The 17,381-nt window shown below is 43.2% G+C and overlaps 1 protein-coding gene across 4 annotated transcripts in view; it reads right to left on the bottom strand.

The window, feature by feature from the left end:
* The window catches only part of TOM1 (target of myb1 membrane trafficking protein), a 37,365-nt gene extending 20,592 nt beyond the window's left edge, over positions 1–16,773 (bottom strand). Inside the window, exons 1-4 of one of the 4 annotated variants that reach the window (XM_089528072.1) lie at positions 16,629–16,773; positions 4,594–4,678; positions 1,218–1,296; positions 528–677 (exon numbers count right to left, since the gene is read on the bottom strand). In XM_089528072.1, the coding sequence (XP_089384198.1) occupies positions 528–677; positions 1,218–1,296; positions 4,594–4,678; positions 16,629–16,680 (366 nt within the window). In that variant the 5' untranslated portion in view covers positions 16,681–16,773. Of the gene's footprint in view, positions 1–527; positions 678–1,217; positions 1,297–4,593; positions 4,679–5,533; positions 6,162–16,125; positions 16,378–16,628 lie in introns of those variants that run through there. The other 3 variants (XM_089528073.1, XM_089528075.1, XM_089528074.1) reach the window with 3 other exon arrangements.
* Positions 16,774–17,381: the final 608 nt, after the last annotated feature.

The raw sequence follows: 17,381 nt of genomic DNA, 5'->3' as shown, positions 1-17,381 counted from the left end.
GGAACAAATCTTGTCAAGAAAATGTTAGGATAGGGCAGTGATGGTGAATCTTTTACAGACCGAGTGCCCAAACTGCAACCCAGGCCCCACTTATTTATTGCAAAGTGCCACGTCCCTCTGGCTTTCTAGTATGAAACTGGCAAACTCTGTGCTAGGGAGAGAGCATGTGTGCCCACAGAGAGGGCTGTGAGTGCCACCTCTGGCACACGTGCCATAGGTTCGCCATCACTGGGATAGGGTCACCAGCTGAAGTCAGCTTGAAGGCACATAACAATGGCACATAACAACAACAACGACATAGCTCAAGTTTAGACAGAGAGATTGTTTTCTCAGTCACTGAGAGCTATGCTGGCAGCCCTCTGAAGACCCACACATTTGTAGAGATCTTAATACACAAAATGTCATCCTGCAGTATTTGAAGTTTAAATGGATTTCTTTGCTCCTTTCTGCTCAACTATTTGCCAGTGGAGAAAAACAAGGAACTTCCTACAGCTGTGTTTCCTTGTGCAGCTCCTTTCTGTACTCACCTGTATAAGAGTCAGCACCTTGTCATGCACAATTGTGGGAGGATTGTTCTTGGGGAGGATGGTTCGCACCAGCACACCTTCTACAAAATCTTGGCTGGCAACCAGTACATGGAAGCGGTGGCCACAGTTTTTGACACACGTTTCAAGGACCTGAAGCACAGACAAGATATCAGTGTTTTAGGCTTCCCCTACTGCCTTCCTTCTTCTTTCCTGGATAAAAATAGAAAGTCAGCAACACATACTCATCATCTATTCCAAATGGGCATATTGATATTTCTACTGCAAAAGGCCCAGGAGGCCAGCACAAGGATATGGGCCTACTGAAGCTGGTCAGCAAAACTGATATTTTGTTATGCAGGTTATTTTCACTTACTTTCAACTCAACCAAAGATTCATGGCATATTAGATGCAGCATTTGCTGCTTTCCCACTAATGAATCCAAGATTTAACATTCCAGTTCAGTGATCACACTACTTTTCCAGACCTATCCCTGAAGCAGATAGCTTCTCAAATGTCCCTGCTACTGAAGTGTTCAGTATTCCAGTAGATTGTTTAGCCATGAAGTCAATGCAGTTCTATCATGACAACCTACCTGCCTTCCACAAGCCAACAGATGCTAAGAAATAAAGAGTGAGGGAACCTAAAGGGAGCAATGGCTTGTTCTTATTGAAAAAGGGGCTTCATACTCACTGTCAAAGCCAGCATCACCTCATGGAAGTTCTTGTTCCCTACAATCCTTTTCTTTATGGCTCGGAAGGCATCTTTGGGCCTAAGAGCAAGAGAAGCAAGATTAAAGGAGCAATCACAATGTAGCAGAGACATGAGGTAAGGCTGCTATTTGTCTGGAAATAATACTCAGTTGGACTAATTCCTCAGACACAGGTCACAAAATATAAATAATAAACAAATAAAATATTTTTTAAAATATCTATCCCACTTTTTGCCAGGCAATCAAAGTGGCGTACAACAAGCTAAAATACATCTATATATACATAGTACCCCTCCTTAAAACAAGATTAAACAGTATAAGATTAAAAACTACATGCTAAAATCCGAATAATCCAAATAATAATCATGGGCAGAGTTTGATAGATGGGAAGTCTTATTCGTGGCCGAGTATTCTATTCCGGGAAGGCCTGCTGGAAGAGATCTGTCTTAATGGCTTTTAAAAAGCTCTCTAGATTGGTAATTTGACAGATCTCGTCTGGCAGACCATTCCATAAATTGGGAGCGGCTGCAGAAAATGTCCTCTGGGAGGTCGCCGTCAATCTGGTCTTTATGAGCTGTAGTAAATTCCTCCCAGAGGACCTGAGTGTATGGGGCGGATTGTTTGGAAGCAGGTGATCCCTTAGATAGGTTGGGCCCAAGCCATGTAGGGCTTTAAAGGTGATAACCAACACCTTGTTCTGTGCCCGGAGTAGCAAGCCAAGTGAGTTCAGCCAAGTGAGCTTCCTCATGATACCAATAGAAGCAACAGTGGCATTGCTAGTGTGTCACCTGCTGCTCGAGGGGGGAGAGTAGCAGTGGTCAGCCCCCCAGTTGCCCAGGGACACTAGACAGGAACTAGCCAAAGCAATAGGGAAGGGGATGTGGTGCATGCTCACCTTCTTTCCCAGTTTCTTTGACTAGCTTGAGCAAGCTAACCAAGGCAATTGAGATGGAGGGTGAGTCATGCCCTCTCACTTCTCTGTTGCTATGGCTAGTTTGCTCCAAGGCATCTGGGACAGAGGGCGACTGCATGCCTGCCCCCCGTGTTGCTTTGGGTAGCTCGCTCACTCTCCTCTCCTTTTTTGTTGTCTTGTCTGCCTTGGCTGAGAGAGCCAGGGCAGCAGATAAAGGGCAGGTACCGGCAGCAGCACCACGCCCCTCCCAGTGGGAGGACAACCGAACCAGGTGTCACCCTGTGTGGTCTGCACCTCCTAGTGACACCATTAAGCAGCAACTTGCTCCTCACCATCTTAGAATGCTTAAATTCATATTAATATCCTGCCTTTCCTCCAGTTTGGGATTCAAGACATTTTACAAGGGACAGAAGCATAGGTACCAAGAAGAACAAGAAGTGAAATGAGCAAGGCAAACACAAATAGAAACACAGATAAGTGGAACATTTGCAGAATTTTTTTTTTTATGAATCCATCTTAATTGTAGTATTATGGTATTGGATGGCTGGAGTAAGATTTAAATCCACAGCACACAGAAAATGGATAGCTATTAGGCAGATATAGAACAGAATACACCAAGTCTACCCACAGAGGAAAAGAAAATTTAACCTTCCCCCTAACAAATTGACTTCAGAGCTCCACTAGTATTTTTAAAAGTGGAACAATACACCTGCTATCTGTTGCCATGATGAGAAAGATGGGAAAATAAGGAAGTACAGTAGGATATCCAGGACATTCTTTTAATTTCTTGGATTTTTCTTTTTTTTAAAAAATACTTTACTTCACTGCCTTGGATACCCAAAGCAGGTTTATGAGGGGGAAAATGAAGAATGAAATATACTGCAGGGAAAAGGATAAGAACCAGAGCTAGGCTAATGAGAGATTGACGGAGCCTTGGATGAGGCCATGAATTTTATATATGGCAAGTGATTATGTATCATGAGTACCGCTGCTGCCTGACAAGCCCACTGAGGACCCACTGATGTGTGTGTGTGTGTGTGTGTGTATGGGGGGGGGGGCAAGGAACAGCAGATGACATTTTGCTAAGAATTCTGTCATGGTAGATCTGGCCCTAAATAGAAAAATTAGCCATAACAAAATTTGACCTTTCCAACATGCAAAATGCTTCATAATAGTTATTTCAATATCAATGAAGAATCTTACATCACCTTGAAGACTGATACATTTATCTTGACACATGCTTTTGTAGACCAGACCATTTAATCAGGTGCACTTCTTTTAACCTGACAACCAATTGTAGGCTAGCATATACAGAGTCCAATGTTCGCAGGTAAGGCAAGATGCCAGTTATCTCCCATAGCAGGTAAAATATTGACTTGATGAGCAATGATGGAATGTCTGGGGCCAAGAAAGGAATATTAAGAAGTGTTTCTGGGGAGAGGAGGATATGATTCTGGGCTGTGTGTGGGACCTGCTCGGAAGAGATGTATAACCTAGGAAGACAGAGATGAGACACAGTAATAATAAAGGGAGGACAAGGCTGCAGAGTTTGAAGGAAAAGTAGCAGACAACATCTCTCAATTTCTGTATAGGGAGACAGTTGCAGCAACAGAAAACCACTGCTTTGCATTCCAACTCCAATTACATGCTGTTCTTGCCCTTACTGAGGTCACCAACAAACCCACCAGCAGTTATTTATAGGGTCCAGCATGGATAATTTGGCATTGCTCAGATTTCTGATTGTTTACACTAGTTTGCCCAGAATATGTAATCTAGACACAGAACAGATGAGGAAACGGTACAAGGCAGGAATGAAATTGGAAAGTCCATACTTTTCTCCCCAATACACTCTCTAATTTTATTGTACTATAAATATACCTGAAAGCCAAGCCACAGATGAAAATGAATAAAATCAGAACACTGAAGGGTCAGCTGAAATTCTTGAGGTCTCCAGTCCCCAATAAAGGAGAATATTAAACTCCCAGGGAGAAGAGGAAAGGAGAGACAGACAGCAAGAAGGAAATTGAGATAAAAAAGAAGGGTTTATACAAAAGGAATACACCCCAGTAACCAAACTTTTGTGAGAAAAGAATGAGAGAGATCTTCAATAAACAAAAACTAGAGAAAAAGGATCTGATTGATTTTATTCCCTCTCCCCACAAGAATTATGGCTAATGGAGCTTTTGGCAACTGACAGTATAAAAGCAGATTTCAAGTAGCACATTCTAGCAATATTCTCTTCTGAAAGTGTCAAGGGATTCAGGCTTGGGCTTTTAACAACATCCACAGCCTCCCTATACACAGAGAACTTTTCTGGAACAGGGTGTGTCTGTAAGCATTTTGGAAGACTCATGCACAGCAGGGTAGGCTGAAGCAAGTGAAACAATGAGCACATGTTAGAAGATGGAGAATGTTACTCATAATTTTTAACAGTACTTCCTCACCCTTCTTCTGTTTCATTAATGATGTCGCAGATCTCCATGTTGAGGGCCCAATCTTCATTCTGCAGGGAGCCATCAGTAGCTTTCTCTGGTGTCAGCGGGGGGAGGGAGGAGAAGGAAAAACAACAACCATAAAATGATGACCCCCTAACATTGCTTTTGAAGTATGAAAGCATGTTTGGGGCTGGGACTGGAAGAGAAGTAGTAAGGTTCTAAATATACACCTCCTGTCTGAGAATATTATGCTTCATTCAAACAGTGGACCTAAAGATAGTATTTGCATTGTCAGAAGAACTGGGAGCATGGGAAGTTGTCATATCAGTGGCCTGTGCAACTGTACAGGCTAAATAAATCTTTGGTAAGAGAAGTAGGTCCCCTCCTTCACACAGCTGCCAGATGGTGATAGCTTAAACCACAAGTGGAAATTGTGTGGCTCTCTAGATGCTGTTGCCGAATTGCTACTTTCAAGAGACTTAGCCAGCATACCCAATGGTGAGGGATGCTGGGAGCTTCAGTTTGACAACATCTGGAAGGCTCACAATATCCTCCTTAGAGTAAACTATTTCTGAAGCCACTGGCCAGTAACCTCTAGCTAGCTGTAGAAACTCTGTGTTGTGACAAGCAATGCAGTCAACCAGTTAACCCAATTATATCTCCCCACTGCCCACCCACTCAATCTTGGGAAGCGTAAGGATTTTCCTTGCAGCACAACACTGTGTTGTATGGAGAACTGTGCTGATAAGACACTCCAGGTAAGTGACAGATAGCTATCATGGTTGGCAACTAGTAGAATCTCCATGTTCAGAGGCCAGATTGTAAAGACAAAAAAAAAAAAAAAAAAAAAAAAGGGGGGGGGAATGACCATCTCCATTAGCACTCAGCTAGTTATGATGAGTATTCAGTAGTCACAGAGATAGATAAACTGCTCTTTTCACATTCTTACCCTTTCTTTCCCTGCAGCTGGGAGTCTAAACTGTCATAGAGGATCCCCATCAGAAGTATGTATGAAAAAAGGGAGAAAGAAAGTTGAGTATTTTGTTTCTATATGGATCTTGCCCATTGTGGACTCTTCCATGAGATAAACGGTGCTGGCTCATTTCTGAGCTATTCTAATAAATCAGATTATTGCTCAAGTTTATTATTGTATTTTTATCACATGCAGTACAGCAGGGACCAAAATGTATTGGACTGTCTCCAGTTCTAACAAAAATTGGTATACAGTGGACCCTTGTTATACACTGGGATTTGGTTCCAGGATCTCCCGTGGATAACAAAATCCATGGATGCTCAAGTCCCATTAAATATAATGCCATAGCAAAATGGTGTCCTTTATAAAAAAAATGGAAAATCAAGATTTGATGTTTGAAATTTATACTTTTTTTGAACATTTTCAAACTGTGGATGCTTGAATCCGTGTATAAAAAATCTGTGTATAAGAAGGGCCGACTGTACTCATAAAACAGGGTAAGAAATTTTTGGCTTTCAACTTTATTGGCCATTCTGGGTGAAGCTGATGAGAAATGAGGTCCAAAGGTTCCTCACCCTTATTATAGAAGGTTCTTCAGAAGAAGGAATGAAAAAAAAAGGCATCCCGTATAGCAAGAGCACAAACTATGCAGTGGTCCATATGTTGCTGAAGCTAGTATGGCTAATGATGAGGAATGCTGGGAGTTACAATTCAATAAAATTCTGGGGAGCACTGAATGCTCAGCTTTCTATATAGAACATAAGACAGAACTGAGTGAGAGGAAATCCAGTCCTCATTTCATGGTGTCCAGATATCTCTTCCTGTATTTGTTTTGATGACAGAGTGATAAATAAGCTGTTATTACCGGTTCCCAGTGTCTCCACCCTATAATAAACTCGGCCTCAAACTCTGGTGGCAAGTGGGCTAAGTAATTATAGGGATAGTTCCACCATACAAAGGTAAAATGGATATCATGCCAACAGCAGAAGCAGCCGGGAGTCTAGAAAGCAATAGGATGAGGCGAAGGAGGGGAATTCAGACTAGCAGAATCCATAATTCACAGTAGCGGTGTGGCCAAAGGGGTAAATCAGACCACCAGTGGTTCACTCAGAAGTAGAGATGGGGTTGTCACTTATTTTTCCTGGAATTGTTTCTCTGCCTTTTACATACATGTACACAGACCTCCTCTTAATAAGTAAAGCATCTGGTGGCATCATAATGGCTGACAAGATTTATTCAGAACCTGTACTCTAAATGTGTTCTATCTCTATGCTATAAAAGCCAGGAAAAGCTGTTTCAGTTGAATTCTGGCAGGCTTAGTAAAGGAATGAGGTGGAGGACCTGATATTGCTTATTATTTCAAACATTTATACTTCATCCTTCCTCTTGGGAAGCCAAGGAAAATAACAGTAAGGATAAACCCATACTTTCAGTTCTCACAGTTTAAAAATACAGAATTGCCTCTACAGCTTGAGATGGTTAGTTCAGTTGGCTTACTACTACACACACTGTCTGTGTGTTTATGGCAACTACTCTAACCTCTGTCTTGAAGAAAAGATACCCCATCAAGGTCCCAATTTTTTTTACTTTGCAGAAAGGAAGGCAAATAAGTCACATATAGAGGCTGGTTTATTGGGAGAGGAGCAGGGCCGGCTGATCCATATAGGCGAACTAGGCAGTCACCTAGGGCGGCAAAATGTAGGAGCAGCGCAGCGGCTTTCTTGTATAATTTTCTGCGTAATTAAACAATATTAAAGTGAAAACTCAGTACAGCAAGCGACATAAAAGCTACCGTATGACGGTTTCTTTGTACAATGGCCAAAACATAAATATGCACCCCCCTTCTACCTTCTGGGGAGTGACAAAATATTACTCGCCAGGGATGGCCAAATATCTAGAGCCAGCCCTGGGGAGGAGACATCCCAAAAAGTATAACATAGCAATAATATGCAAAGTCTACTAATCTGTAATAGGCAAAGTCTATTAATCTGACAACACAGAAATTTACATTCACTTGGGCCAGCAGCTTTGGAAGGTGCAAAATTCTTGATGCACATAAGGTACATGAAGAAGTGAGAACAGGGAGTGACATGGTGGGAGGAGTACAACTGGGAAAGAAGTCTGAGGACAGTGTGACCAACTCCCTGAAGGAGTATAATAGTTTGGTATATTGTATATAGGAACCAGGGGGTGGGTGGTGGGTGGGAGGGAGGGAATCCAAAACGCTCTTAGAATGAAGTGGGCACATTTGCATAGTGCAAACTAATTTTTGATAGTGTATCTCCAATATGGAGAGTATATAAATAAAAGCAAATATTCACTGAAGGACAAATTTCACACCACTGCCTATGCTGGGTTTTATGGTCAGCATGAGCTACACACAGTTCTACATACAAGAAAGGCTTTACAATGAGAGTGTGAGCCAGGGAGTTCCCAGTACAACTTGCATTTCACGTATGAACTCACTATAGGACCACAGATTATTTCAGTCATAATGTCCTCCTTCTAAAACTGGGATAATAAAATTGGCCTCTACCTGACAATACTGTTCTAAGAACTGTTGAAGTAATGAATGTGCAGCTCACTGATTTCAAATTCTGAATGGGTTGCACTAATGCAGTTCTAGGAGGAATGAAATGTGATAAAGGAAACTGTTTTTGAAAATGGAGTGCCTGGACTCAATGGAATTAGCCATTCTAAGTAGAAGAATGTAGGAGTATGGAGATGCCAGGATGTAGATGCTACAATGACAGTACCGAGAAAGGGGATTACTAGCTGGTGGGCCAAATCCAATTTATTGATAGAGAACCCCTTCCCTTCCATTGGTTTCACCCTTTCCTCCACTTTAAGAGATTCTCAAAGAAATTCCTATTATTTCTGAACACTGGCAGGAGAGAGTAAGGATAACTTTCTCAATCTCAGTTACCTCTCCTATGTGAGGAGGGGGTTGAAGCTGCCCTCTAGATAAGTTAAACCATAAGCTCCACCACTTCTCTACCATGCTGACTGGGTATGATAGAACTTGTAGACAAACACATACACAGGTGCCAAATCTGTGAATGCTGAAGCATGTTGACAGTTTTTGTTTTGTACAAACTGACTGTAAAGCAGAAATCAGAAATACAGGGAAATTTAAGTCTTCCATTTACTAACTGAAATCCTATTATTGTTACTGATTAAATTTGCCATGTATGTGTACTGTCAGTTCTATCAACAGATTCAGACCATCTGAAAAATGATGAATTCAGTTATGAAAGTGTGGGAAGGAAGAAGTGCACATGTAGGTGAGACAACTCATCACCTGACAGTCTACCTGAAGAGTTTTTACTGATTGATACAGTCCCTCTAAATTCATTAATGAAAAAGATGCTGATATGCAAGCAGAGATAAAGTGCATGATTATAAGGCTCTCATTCTTCCTTTAGAGTAGTGATTCCTAAACTTTGGTCACCCAGATGTTTTGGACTTCAGCTGTCAGAATTTCTAACAGTTGGTCAAGCTGGCTGAGGCTTCTGGGAGATAATGTCCAAAATATCTGTAGGACCAAAGTTTGGGAACCACTGCTTTAGATGTAGGATGAACAGGTTAAAAAGTAAGGAGAGAGTAGCAGTACAGTACACAGGACCAAGGGGATAAACCTAAAAACAAAGAATTGCTTTGACAAATCCCTGTTGATTGTGTCTAGGAGGTTATCACACCTAATAGGAAAAAAACCCCAGAAATTGTGTGTGGAGGGAGGTAGTGGGGAGGATAAACAGGGTCCAAAAACACACTGCAGAAATAATCCAATTTGAGACCGCTTCAACTGCTTTGGCTCAGTGCTAGGGAATTCTGGGAATAGTAGTTTATTGTGGCACCAGAACTCTCTGACAGAGAAGGCTATAGGTCTCATAAAACTACAGTTCAGAATTCCCTACCACTGAGCCAGGGCAGTTAAAGTGTCTCAGATTGTTTCGGCAGTGTGTTTTGGACCAAAGAAAAAGGGACACTATCTTAGTGATTGCTCCTTCTTCTCTGAAAGGTTAATTATAGGCTAAGAATTACCAGCTGGATTCTAGCTGATTCTACAGTACCACTTGTATCACTCTGACTGGATGTTTTAAAGAGCACTTTTTTAGGTTAGAATTTTAATCTCTGCCAGCCTCTCAAACAAGGCTCCTTACTTTCATAAATTCATTGAATGGATTTTGAGTTTGCAATGTTTTGCAGGTTTTTAATATATTTTTTTTAAAATGGAAATCCTGCATTTGACTCTTCTAGTGATTTTTTCTCTCTCCATAAACACAAAGGCTATTCATTGGTCACATGAGAGATCTGGATGCTGGCCTCTGCTTCAGAAGCCGTAATTAGAACCATCCACACCTCCTGAAATCTAATCCAGATCAACATGGCTTCTGAACAGAGTGACTCAGACAATAGGCACAGAAGTCCAAATTTCACTTGGTAACAAACATTCCAAATTGTAGGTTATGAAAAGGGGCACTAGAGAATAAATGTGATGAGCAAACTGAACATTTCAAGCTGGCACCGTGTGAGCATCTCTGGCAAACATCAAACTTGGTTATGAATGTTAATCTGCCTCCAGGGTGTGGCACATAATTCTGAAGTGTTAGGTCTTACAGGCTGGTCAGGTTTTTGTGGATGTCAAAGAGTTCTGGTATGCTCCGAAACTAAAGTGTTTACTTGTTTAAATTCCAAAGAAAAATGACAGAAATATTTCAGTGAAGATTCCCAGAATCTGTGAGCATCAATCGAGGATGGACTATCAGAGATAATTTACTACTAATACCTAGTAGGAATTGAACTAATTTTACAATTTGCAAAAATGACAGTTTAGCTCTGCTTATTCCCTTAGAAATGATTATTAGTGTTCATTACGAAGTTGTAAACAATGGATGTCCCCCACTTGAAAATTAGGCAATGCTTTCAAAATTGCTTCTAATAGAGACTTTATTTCGTGAATATTACATAGTGGTTTGAGTGCTGGACTACGACTCTGGAGACACAAGTTCAAATAGCATGCTTGTGAGGTTTAATATATCTTGTCAAGGTTGTTGTAGGTTATGACGACCCTAAGGCTAATCTGTGATGTGGTTTTTCTGGCAAGATTTGTTCAGAGGTTTGACTTTGCCTTCCTGTGAGGCTGAGACAGTGTGACTTGCCCAAAGTCATCCAGTAAGTTTTCATGGCTGAGTGAGGAATTCAAGCCCTGGTTTCCCAGTGTCCTAGTCCAATGCTCAAAGCACTACACCACTTCTCAAACTTGTCCTAATGTATTTTAGTGTATGAACAACATTCCCAGTGCATGAAATCAATGAAATAATAATCAGTGTACAAAATAATCAGGATGCTATCAGAAAAGGACTATCCTCTCATTATATTCTCACTCCACTTTCAAGTTATATATCATTCATTAATCAGTCACTCTACGTAGGCCATTCACCATGTAAAGTAGGTTTACACAATCTTTTTGGACCTTGAGGACAACATATGATGTTGGCTCAGGGATAGTTAGGAAGGGGAGTACAAAGCTTCACTTTACACTCCAAGTGGATTTCAGTGAGGATTTCTATGGGAGGAAACATGGAGGGGTGTCAAGGCTACCATAAGGGGGTGCATGCAAGGCCTGATGGGGGCACATGTGATGTCCTCTTAAGGGAATAAAAAAGTGCTTCTGGGTGACATCTCCTAGTGCTACAAATCAAAAGGAATGTGCAGCTATTCTGCCTTTCCTCCTTAACAGATTCTTGTCTGGTAAGAGAAAAAAAAAAGAGAGAAGTGAGAGAAAAATGTAGCGGAGATTACCAACTGAAGATGTCAATTCCTGAACCTTGTGTAAAATCTTATGAGCATAGCAGGACTATTTTATAATAAAAGGCATTAAAAAAGCATACCAAGTCTATTTTGAATGGCAAATGGATGTATTTAATAAGTAGTAAATCTGATGATCTCTTAAATGTCTTTTATTCTGCTGATCCCAACTGTTGATCCTGAGTCACCAATGGGTCACCAGTGTGTGAATGTTGATAGATTCCAGTTTTTTGCTATGCACTGCAAGCCTAAATTAAACTTAACTTGCCAGAAGAAATATATGAATTGAAGAACAGAGAGTTCTAATATTTCCAACTTTTTAGTGCATTCAAAACTAGTCAAAAGTGGGCACACAGTATGTTGGATTACATCTCCAGTCTGTCAAGTCTGTTTTTGGGGAGAAGGGAAGGGATATTCTTCTGTTGTGTTGACCAGAATTTCTTTCAATTTTACATAGATTATATATTAAGTACCCAGAAAGGAAAGCTTTCTGTGGGGCCATTCAGACTACAGAAAAAAAAATGGGGTTGAAAGCGATTCTTGCACGTGAAGTTCTTTTGGATCCGAATCCGTCACAATCCATGTCGGGGCTTGCACAAGGAAATGCCCCATACACCGAGGTATCCAGATTCGGGCTAAAATCCGTCTTTTCCCAAAAGACTCGGGTTGTGTGAAATTTGAACTTGCCCTTGATCATGATTGGGGCAAATTAGGGAGGAATTAGGGTCAGGGGGTGGGCAGAGGTCAGAGCATTCCCTCCCATCATCAGAAGGGAGGGGGGAGGAGGAGGAGGAGGAGGAAAGAGCCGAAAAAAGGGGAATCTGGATGCAAAGGGTGACAGGAGGAAAGGGGGAAATCAGGGGTGACTTTTGGGCTGCAGAGGGCTATCAGAGAGAGGTGGGGGGGTGGAGAAAGTGATGAAGGAGGAGGAGGAAGAGGAGGAGGCGAAAGGGGCCATGGGAGGAAGGGAGCCATGGAGGGGATTCTAAAATGGAGCAGGAGGAGGAGGAGGATGAAGGAACTGGGGGAAAGGGTTACTATTATTATTATTATTATTATTATTATTATTATTATTATTAGTGTTATATGAGGATGATACAGGAATGCCTGCGCTGCATTTCCATTTTATTCCCAATTCATTCCATGGGTCTACTTTAGTTGGAACTGACAGGTCACACTCTCTCAGCCTCAGTGGAAGGCAATGGCAAAGCCCCTCTAGCAGGAGGAAAAGGGTCAGGTCAGGTCAAAGGCAGGGCACGAACAGAGCTCACATCAGGCACCCCCCCCCTTTTCATATTTTTTAAAAACTATTTTTGACCAAATATGTGCATGGTTTTTTTTTCTTGAGGCAGATAGAGCAGGGCTAGCAGCTTGTGCACTTTCCCTTTTCTCTGCTCTTCCAGCAAAGGGGAAATGTTGCGAATGCAAATGTTACAATCAAAGGGCAGACCTACAATGCGAATGTTACATTTTTTGCTCTTGTCAATTAGACAAATGATACATGCTTTTGCTACTGAATTCAGAGGCAGCCCTGAATTGCTTTTAAAAGCAAATAAAATAAAATAAAATAAAATAAAATAAAAAAAAATAAAAAAAAAATGCATGGCAATTGCATCCTTTACTGGCATTTCTGAGGTGAGGAATTTATTATTATTATTATCATTATTATTATTTCATGTGTAAGAGGCATTCTGGGGGGCAAGGAGTAGGGGATGCATTAGCTTGCATGGGATTGAAAATGGGGACAGGGGCAGATCTGACCCAAATGCCCACACATACACACAACACACAAAAAAGAGGTTTTAAAAAATCGACACTTTGGGGCATTTTGTGCATGGCTCTTTAAAAAAAAAGGAGGCGGGAGGACACTTCCGATGCCCCTGCAAAACGTCACCATGACGATCGCTTGATTGACAGCAGGCACCTTCACAGCAGGCACAGAATGCATTCGATTTCAAATGCCCCTCTTTTTGTAGTGGGCACTTGCTAACGGAGAGATTCGGGGGAGGGGCATCCGAATCAGCCCAGTTCCTTCCAGGTTTTTGATGCCAGTCTGAATGGGGCCTGTGAAATCATGAAGTGGGCCAGGGGCATGATGCAGTGAGGAAGGAATTCTGAAGAAGCATGTAAATACATGCTTTTATCTAAAATACCACAAGGACATGTTAGCAAAGAGCAGCTCTCATATAAACACAGTGAGGCCTCACTATCTGCGGGGCTTGTCATCCACGGACTGAAGCAACCATGGACACTAAACCATGTTGTCCCCGTGTACACAGCTGCACACATGTCCTGCTACCATTAGGGACAATGGGACATGAGGTCCCACCTTTTTTTGTAATCGTGGGGGCGTTCAGAATAGATCCCCCAGCCCCAGGGATACAAAGGTTTGACTGTAACAAAGTTGTCTTCCAAAAACAAGCCACCTGTAGCACACCTCCTAAGTGTATCAGTAGATTCTCCCAGTAATCAGTTGGCCCTATACCCTGCTTCACAGGGCATATACCACCAGTACCTAGTATACATGGAAAACTCTCTCGGGGTCTTTATTGGCAGTGCTTTTCTGCCAAAGGTTTCTGCCACAGCAAAATCAACTGAATCTTGTAGCACCTGAATGTAGGAATGGAAATAGTGCAAAACACATGCCATGTATCTTCACTCCTTTTTGTCCCCTCCCACCCCACAACTTACAATTTCTTCCAGGCAACCCTCCCCCAAAGACCACTGCCACTTCTCTGGTATTCCAGACCACATCTGTCCCCCAACAGCCCTTTACTCCAGCCCCCAGAAATGCTAACCAAAAGCCATGTGGGGTTGAAATTTTCAGTCAACAGTACTCTGGTTACAAAAATTGCACTCCATCCCAGTGCTGCTGCCCTCCCCACTTTAAGGACTAGAAAATTTATTAGGGTATACATGCTTATGGATTGGAGACAGGGAGTATGATTCTCAGTTACAAGTATATATGCACATGTAGGGAGGAGACTGTATATATAATGTGGTCAAAAGGAAATGAAATGCAGAGTTCAAAGGGAAATATTGCCTTCTGTACTTTATGGTACAGCATTTCTGTTCTGAAGCACTAAACAGCACCAAGTATTATTATTATTATTATTATTATTATTATTATTAGATTTATTATATCCCACCTTCCTCCCAGTACAAGGGGCTCATGTGAAAGAGATGGGTTTACCTGTAATGCCCTAAAGAGCAACACTATGTCAGGAGCACTATAAGAAGATATTTAAACAACAGTTAGACCCAGTTGCCCAGTATTGCTGCCACAACTGCCAATCTAAAAGAGGGCATATCACCCCAAACTCCTGCTCTGGAGCTGACCTTGGCCCCAGATCCATTCACTTCCCATCATCCCCTGAAAACAACTATTTTTCTTGTTGGAGGGCCAGGAATGCCTGGTTGAGTTTTTGGGCTGGTCTTTCATCTCTTTTCTATTAGTAATGAAGAAAACAAGAGCCCTGCTGGATCGTATCCAGGGGTAGCTGTGCTGCTTTATTGTTGCTCCCTGCCTCCATCCATAGGGAAAGGTGGGTAAGAAATAAAATATTATTATTGTACAACAAAGTACAATGACATCAAAACAGTGATACCTTTATTATTGTAGTTAATTGCTCTGATACTGTTCCTGACTCATTGCAACCCTGAAGATGAGGCATCTCCAAGCCCCCACTGTCCTCTACTGTTTGTCTTAGGCCCTATAAATTAAGGTCTGTGGTTTTCCTGACTCAGTGTATCCATCTGGTATACAGTCTTCCTGTCTTTCTACTACCTTCTACCTTTCCTAGCATTACTGTCTATTCTAATCACTCATGCCTTCCCAGGATATGGCCAAAGCATGACAGCCTCAGTTTGATAATCTTGGCTTCCAGAGAGATTTCAGGATTGATTTGTTCAAGGACCCATTTGTTTGGCTTTCTGCCTATCCATGGTATCGGCATGACTAAGAGGCATGAATTTAATATTTATATGTTTTTATGTATGATTGATGTTCGTAATGTTTTGTAATAGTTGCTGTGCCTTATACAAATAAACCTTTGGTCTTCCAAGTGCTTTGGACTTCATCTCCCAGAAACCCTAGCCACCTTGGCCAACAGCCAGGAATTCTGGGAAACCGAGCTCTGAACATCTGGAAGGTCAAAGTTCGTAGTGTTTTTAGCTTTTGTTTGGTAATGTATTCCATTTCTTTTTGTCCTACATTTTTGCAGTGCCTTGTCCTCCTTTGTGGTGAGGACATTGGGTCAGCCTTGCTGGGAAAAAATTGCAGCTTTGACTATTTGCAGTTTTGATTAATACAGCCCGCCCTCCCCATAGGTGGGGATCCGTCCCGGACGCCCTCCCCCGCGTACGGGGAAACCGCCTGTGCTCAAGCGCCATTAATTGTTATGGCAGTGCGCTCCCACACGCCATTTCACCCTTTTTGCCATGGATGCAAAGGGCAAAGGCAGATTGTATGTCCTTTCTAGGAATCTCTAAGTTCTCCAGTGCAACTCTGACAGAAGCTGACCATAGAGCTGTGCCGGGGGACCTAGTGGTTCCTATAGGAAACACTTCTCTAGGCGTTTGCAGGTCCTCCAGCGTAATCGACTTCTGGCAGATGTTGGCCATAGAGTTGCGCTGGAGGACCTGGAGATTCCCAGAGAGGCCTTCTCTCAGGTAAACAGAGCAGCGGCTGCTTTGACTTGCAGTTTCCCCACATTCTCCCTTAGCCCCAATGAGGGCGGAAGGGCCTCTGCAGCAACCTGTTGGGCCAGAGTTTTGCTCCCGCTGTGGCCAATCCGCTGCCTAGGAGGAGAAGCCAAGGCAAGGAGCCAGCAGCTCAGCCTCCACCTGAGGAGCCCGGTTGCGACACACGCCAGTTTCTCCTCCTCCTCCTCCTCCAGGGCCTCCTTTGGGTTGAGGAAGCGGCTGAGGAAAGGCACCGGTTCTCCTGATCCGAGGGGCGCTGAGGTGCCTCACAGGGTCCCTCAAGAAGAAGCCCTTCAGGAGCGCTTTGAAGGAACTAAACTTCAACAGGATTGCCCCAGGAGGGCTGCCCACAGATACCCGCTCCCCATTGCTTAGCTCCCTTGTCGTTCAAAGCAGCTCCGGGTTCCCATTGGCTCCCTCGCCCTCAGCCCCGCCTTCGTGGGGGCTAAGCCCCTCCCACCTCCAACCGTCCTGAGGTCTTGAGGTAAATGCCTCCGCTAAGAAGGAGAAGCAGCGCGCGCGGTTGGGAGGGGAGGGAGTCCGGCCCTGGCCTTACCTATACGCTGCCCGACTGGCGAGCTGAAAGGGTTGCCCAGGAGAAACTCCATTGCCTCGACTACTATGCTGCTGCTGTCGCTGCTTCCACAGCCTCAGCGGAGAGATCAGCTGACCCGGCCTCCAGGCCCTCGTCACGTGATCACCTCGGGACCCAGCCGAGGAGGGAAGGGGCGCGCCGCTGCCTCTTCGCTAAAGCCCCGCCCCTTCCTCGTTCGTTCGCTCGTGCTCTCGTGACGTAAGCAGCCTTCCGAGCGGAATTTAAAGGGCGAGTCTGCCAAAGCGCCCCTGGGTCCCGCGCATGCCTACTGGGGACCAGCTCCGTTTTCCCGTACTCTGGCCTTCCAAGCTTTGTGGACTTCAACTCCCAGAGGCCTCTGCCATCTCGGGCCTTATTATGGGATTCTGGGAAGTGAAGTCCAAATAACCCTGGAAGGCCAGAGCTTGAGCGCCGCTGACTGGAACTCGACTTCAGTCCTGCAGAGGCCTTTCTGCGAAGGCTCTGGGGATTTAGGGCAACGGCAGCGTGTGACGTCACGGAGGGCACAGTGGCGTCACCAGGGATGCGGATGTTTTTGCCATTCGGCAGTTTTGCATCTCTGAGTATTCATTTTAAGGCTTTTCAACTATAGGCAAATCTGTTGTTATAGTTACTTTCCCCCTGCCTTTCCCCCGCTGGGCCTCAGGGGGCCTTGCAACAGTTAAAAGAAATACAGATCTATAATATCCTAAATACAGGTTAGAAAATATCATT

Source organism: Sceloporus occidentalis, unplaced genomic scaffold (assembly GCF_023333645.1).
Source record: "Sceloporus occidentalis isolate IW3139 unplaced genomic scaffold, rSceOcc1.0.p SCAF_5, whole genome shotgun sequence".
In the NCBI taxonomy this organism is placed as follows: domain Eukaryota; kingdom Metazoa; phylum Chordata; class Lepidosauria; order Squamata; family Phrynosomatidae; genus Sceloporus; species Sceloporus occidentalis.
This window is presented reverse-complemented; position numbering and strand designations above follow the sequence as displayed.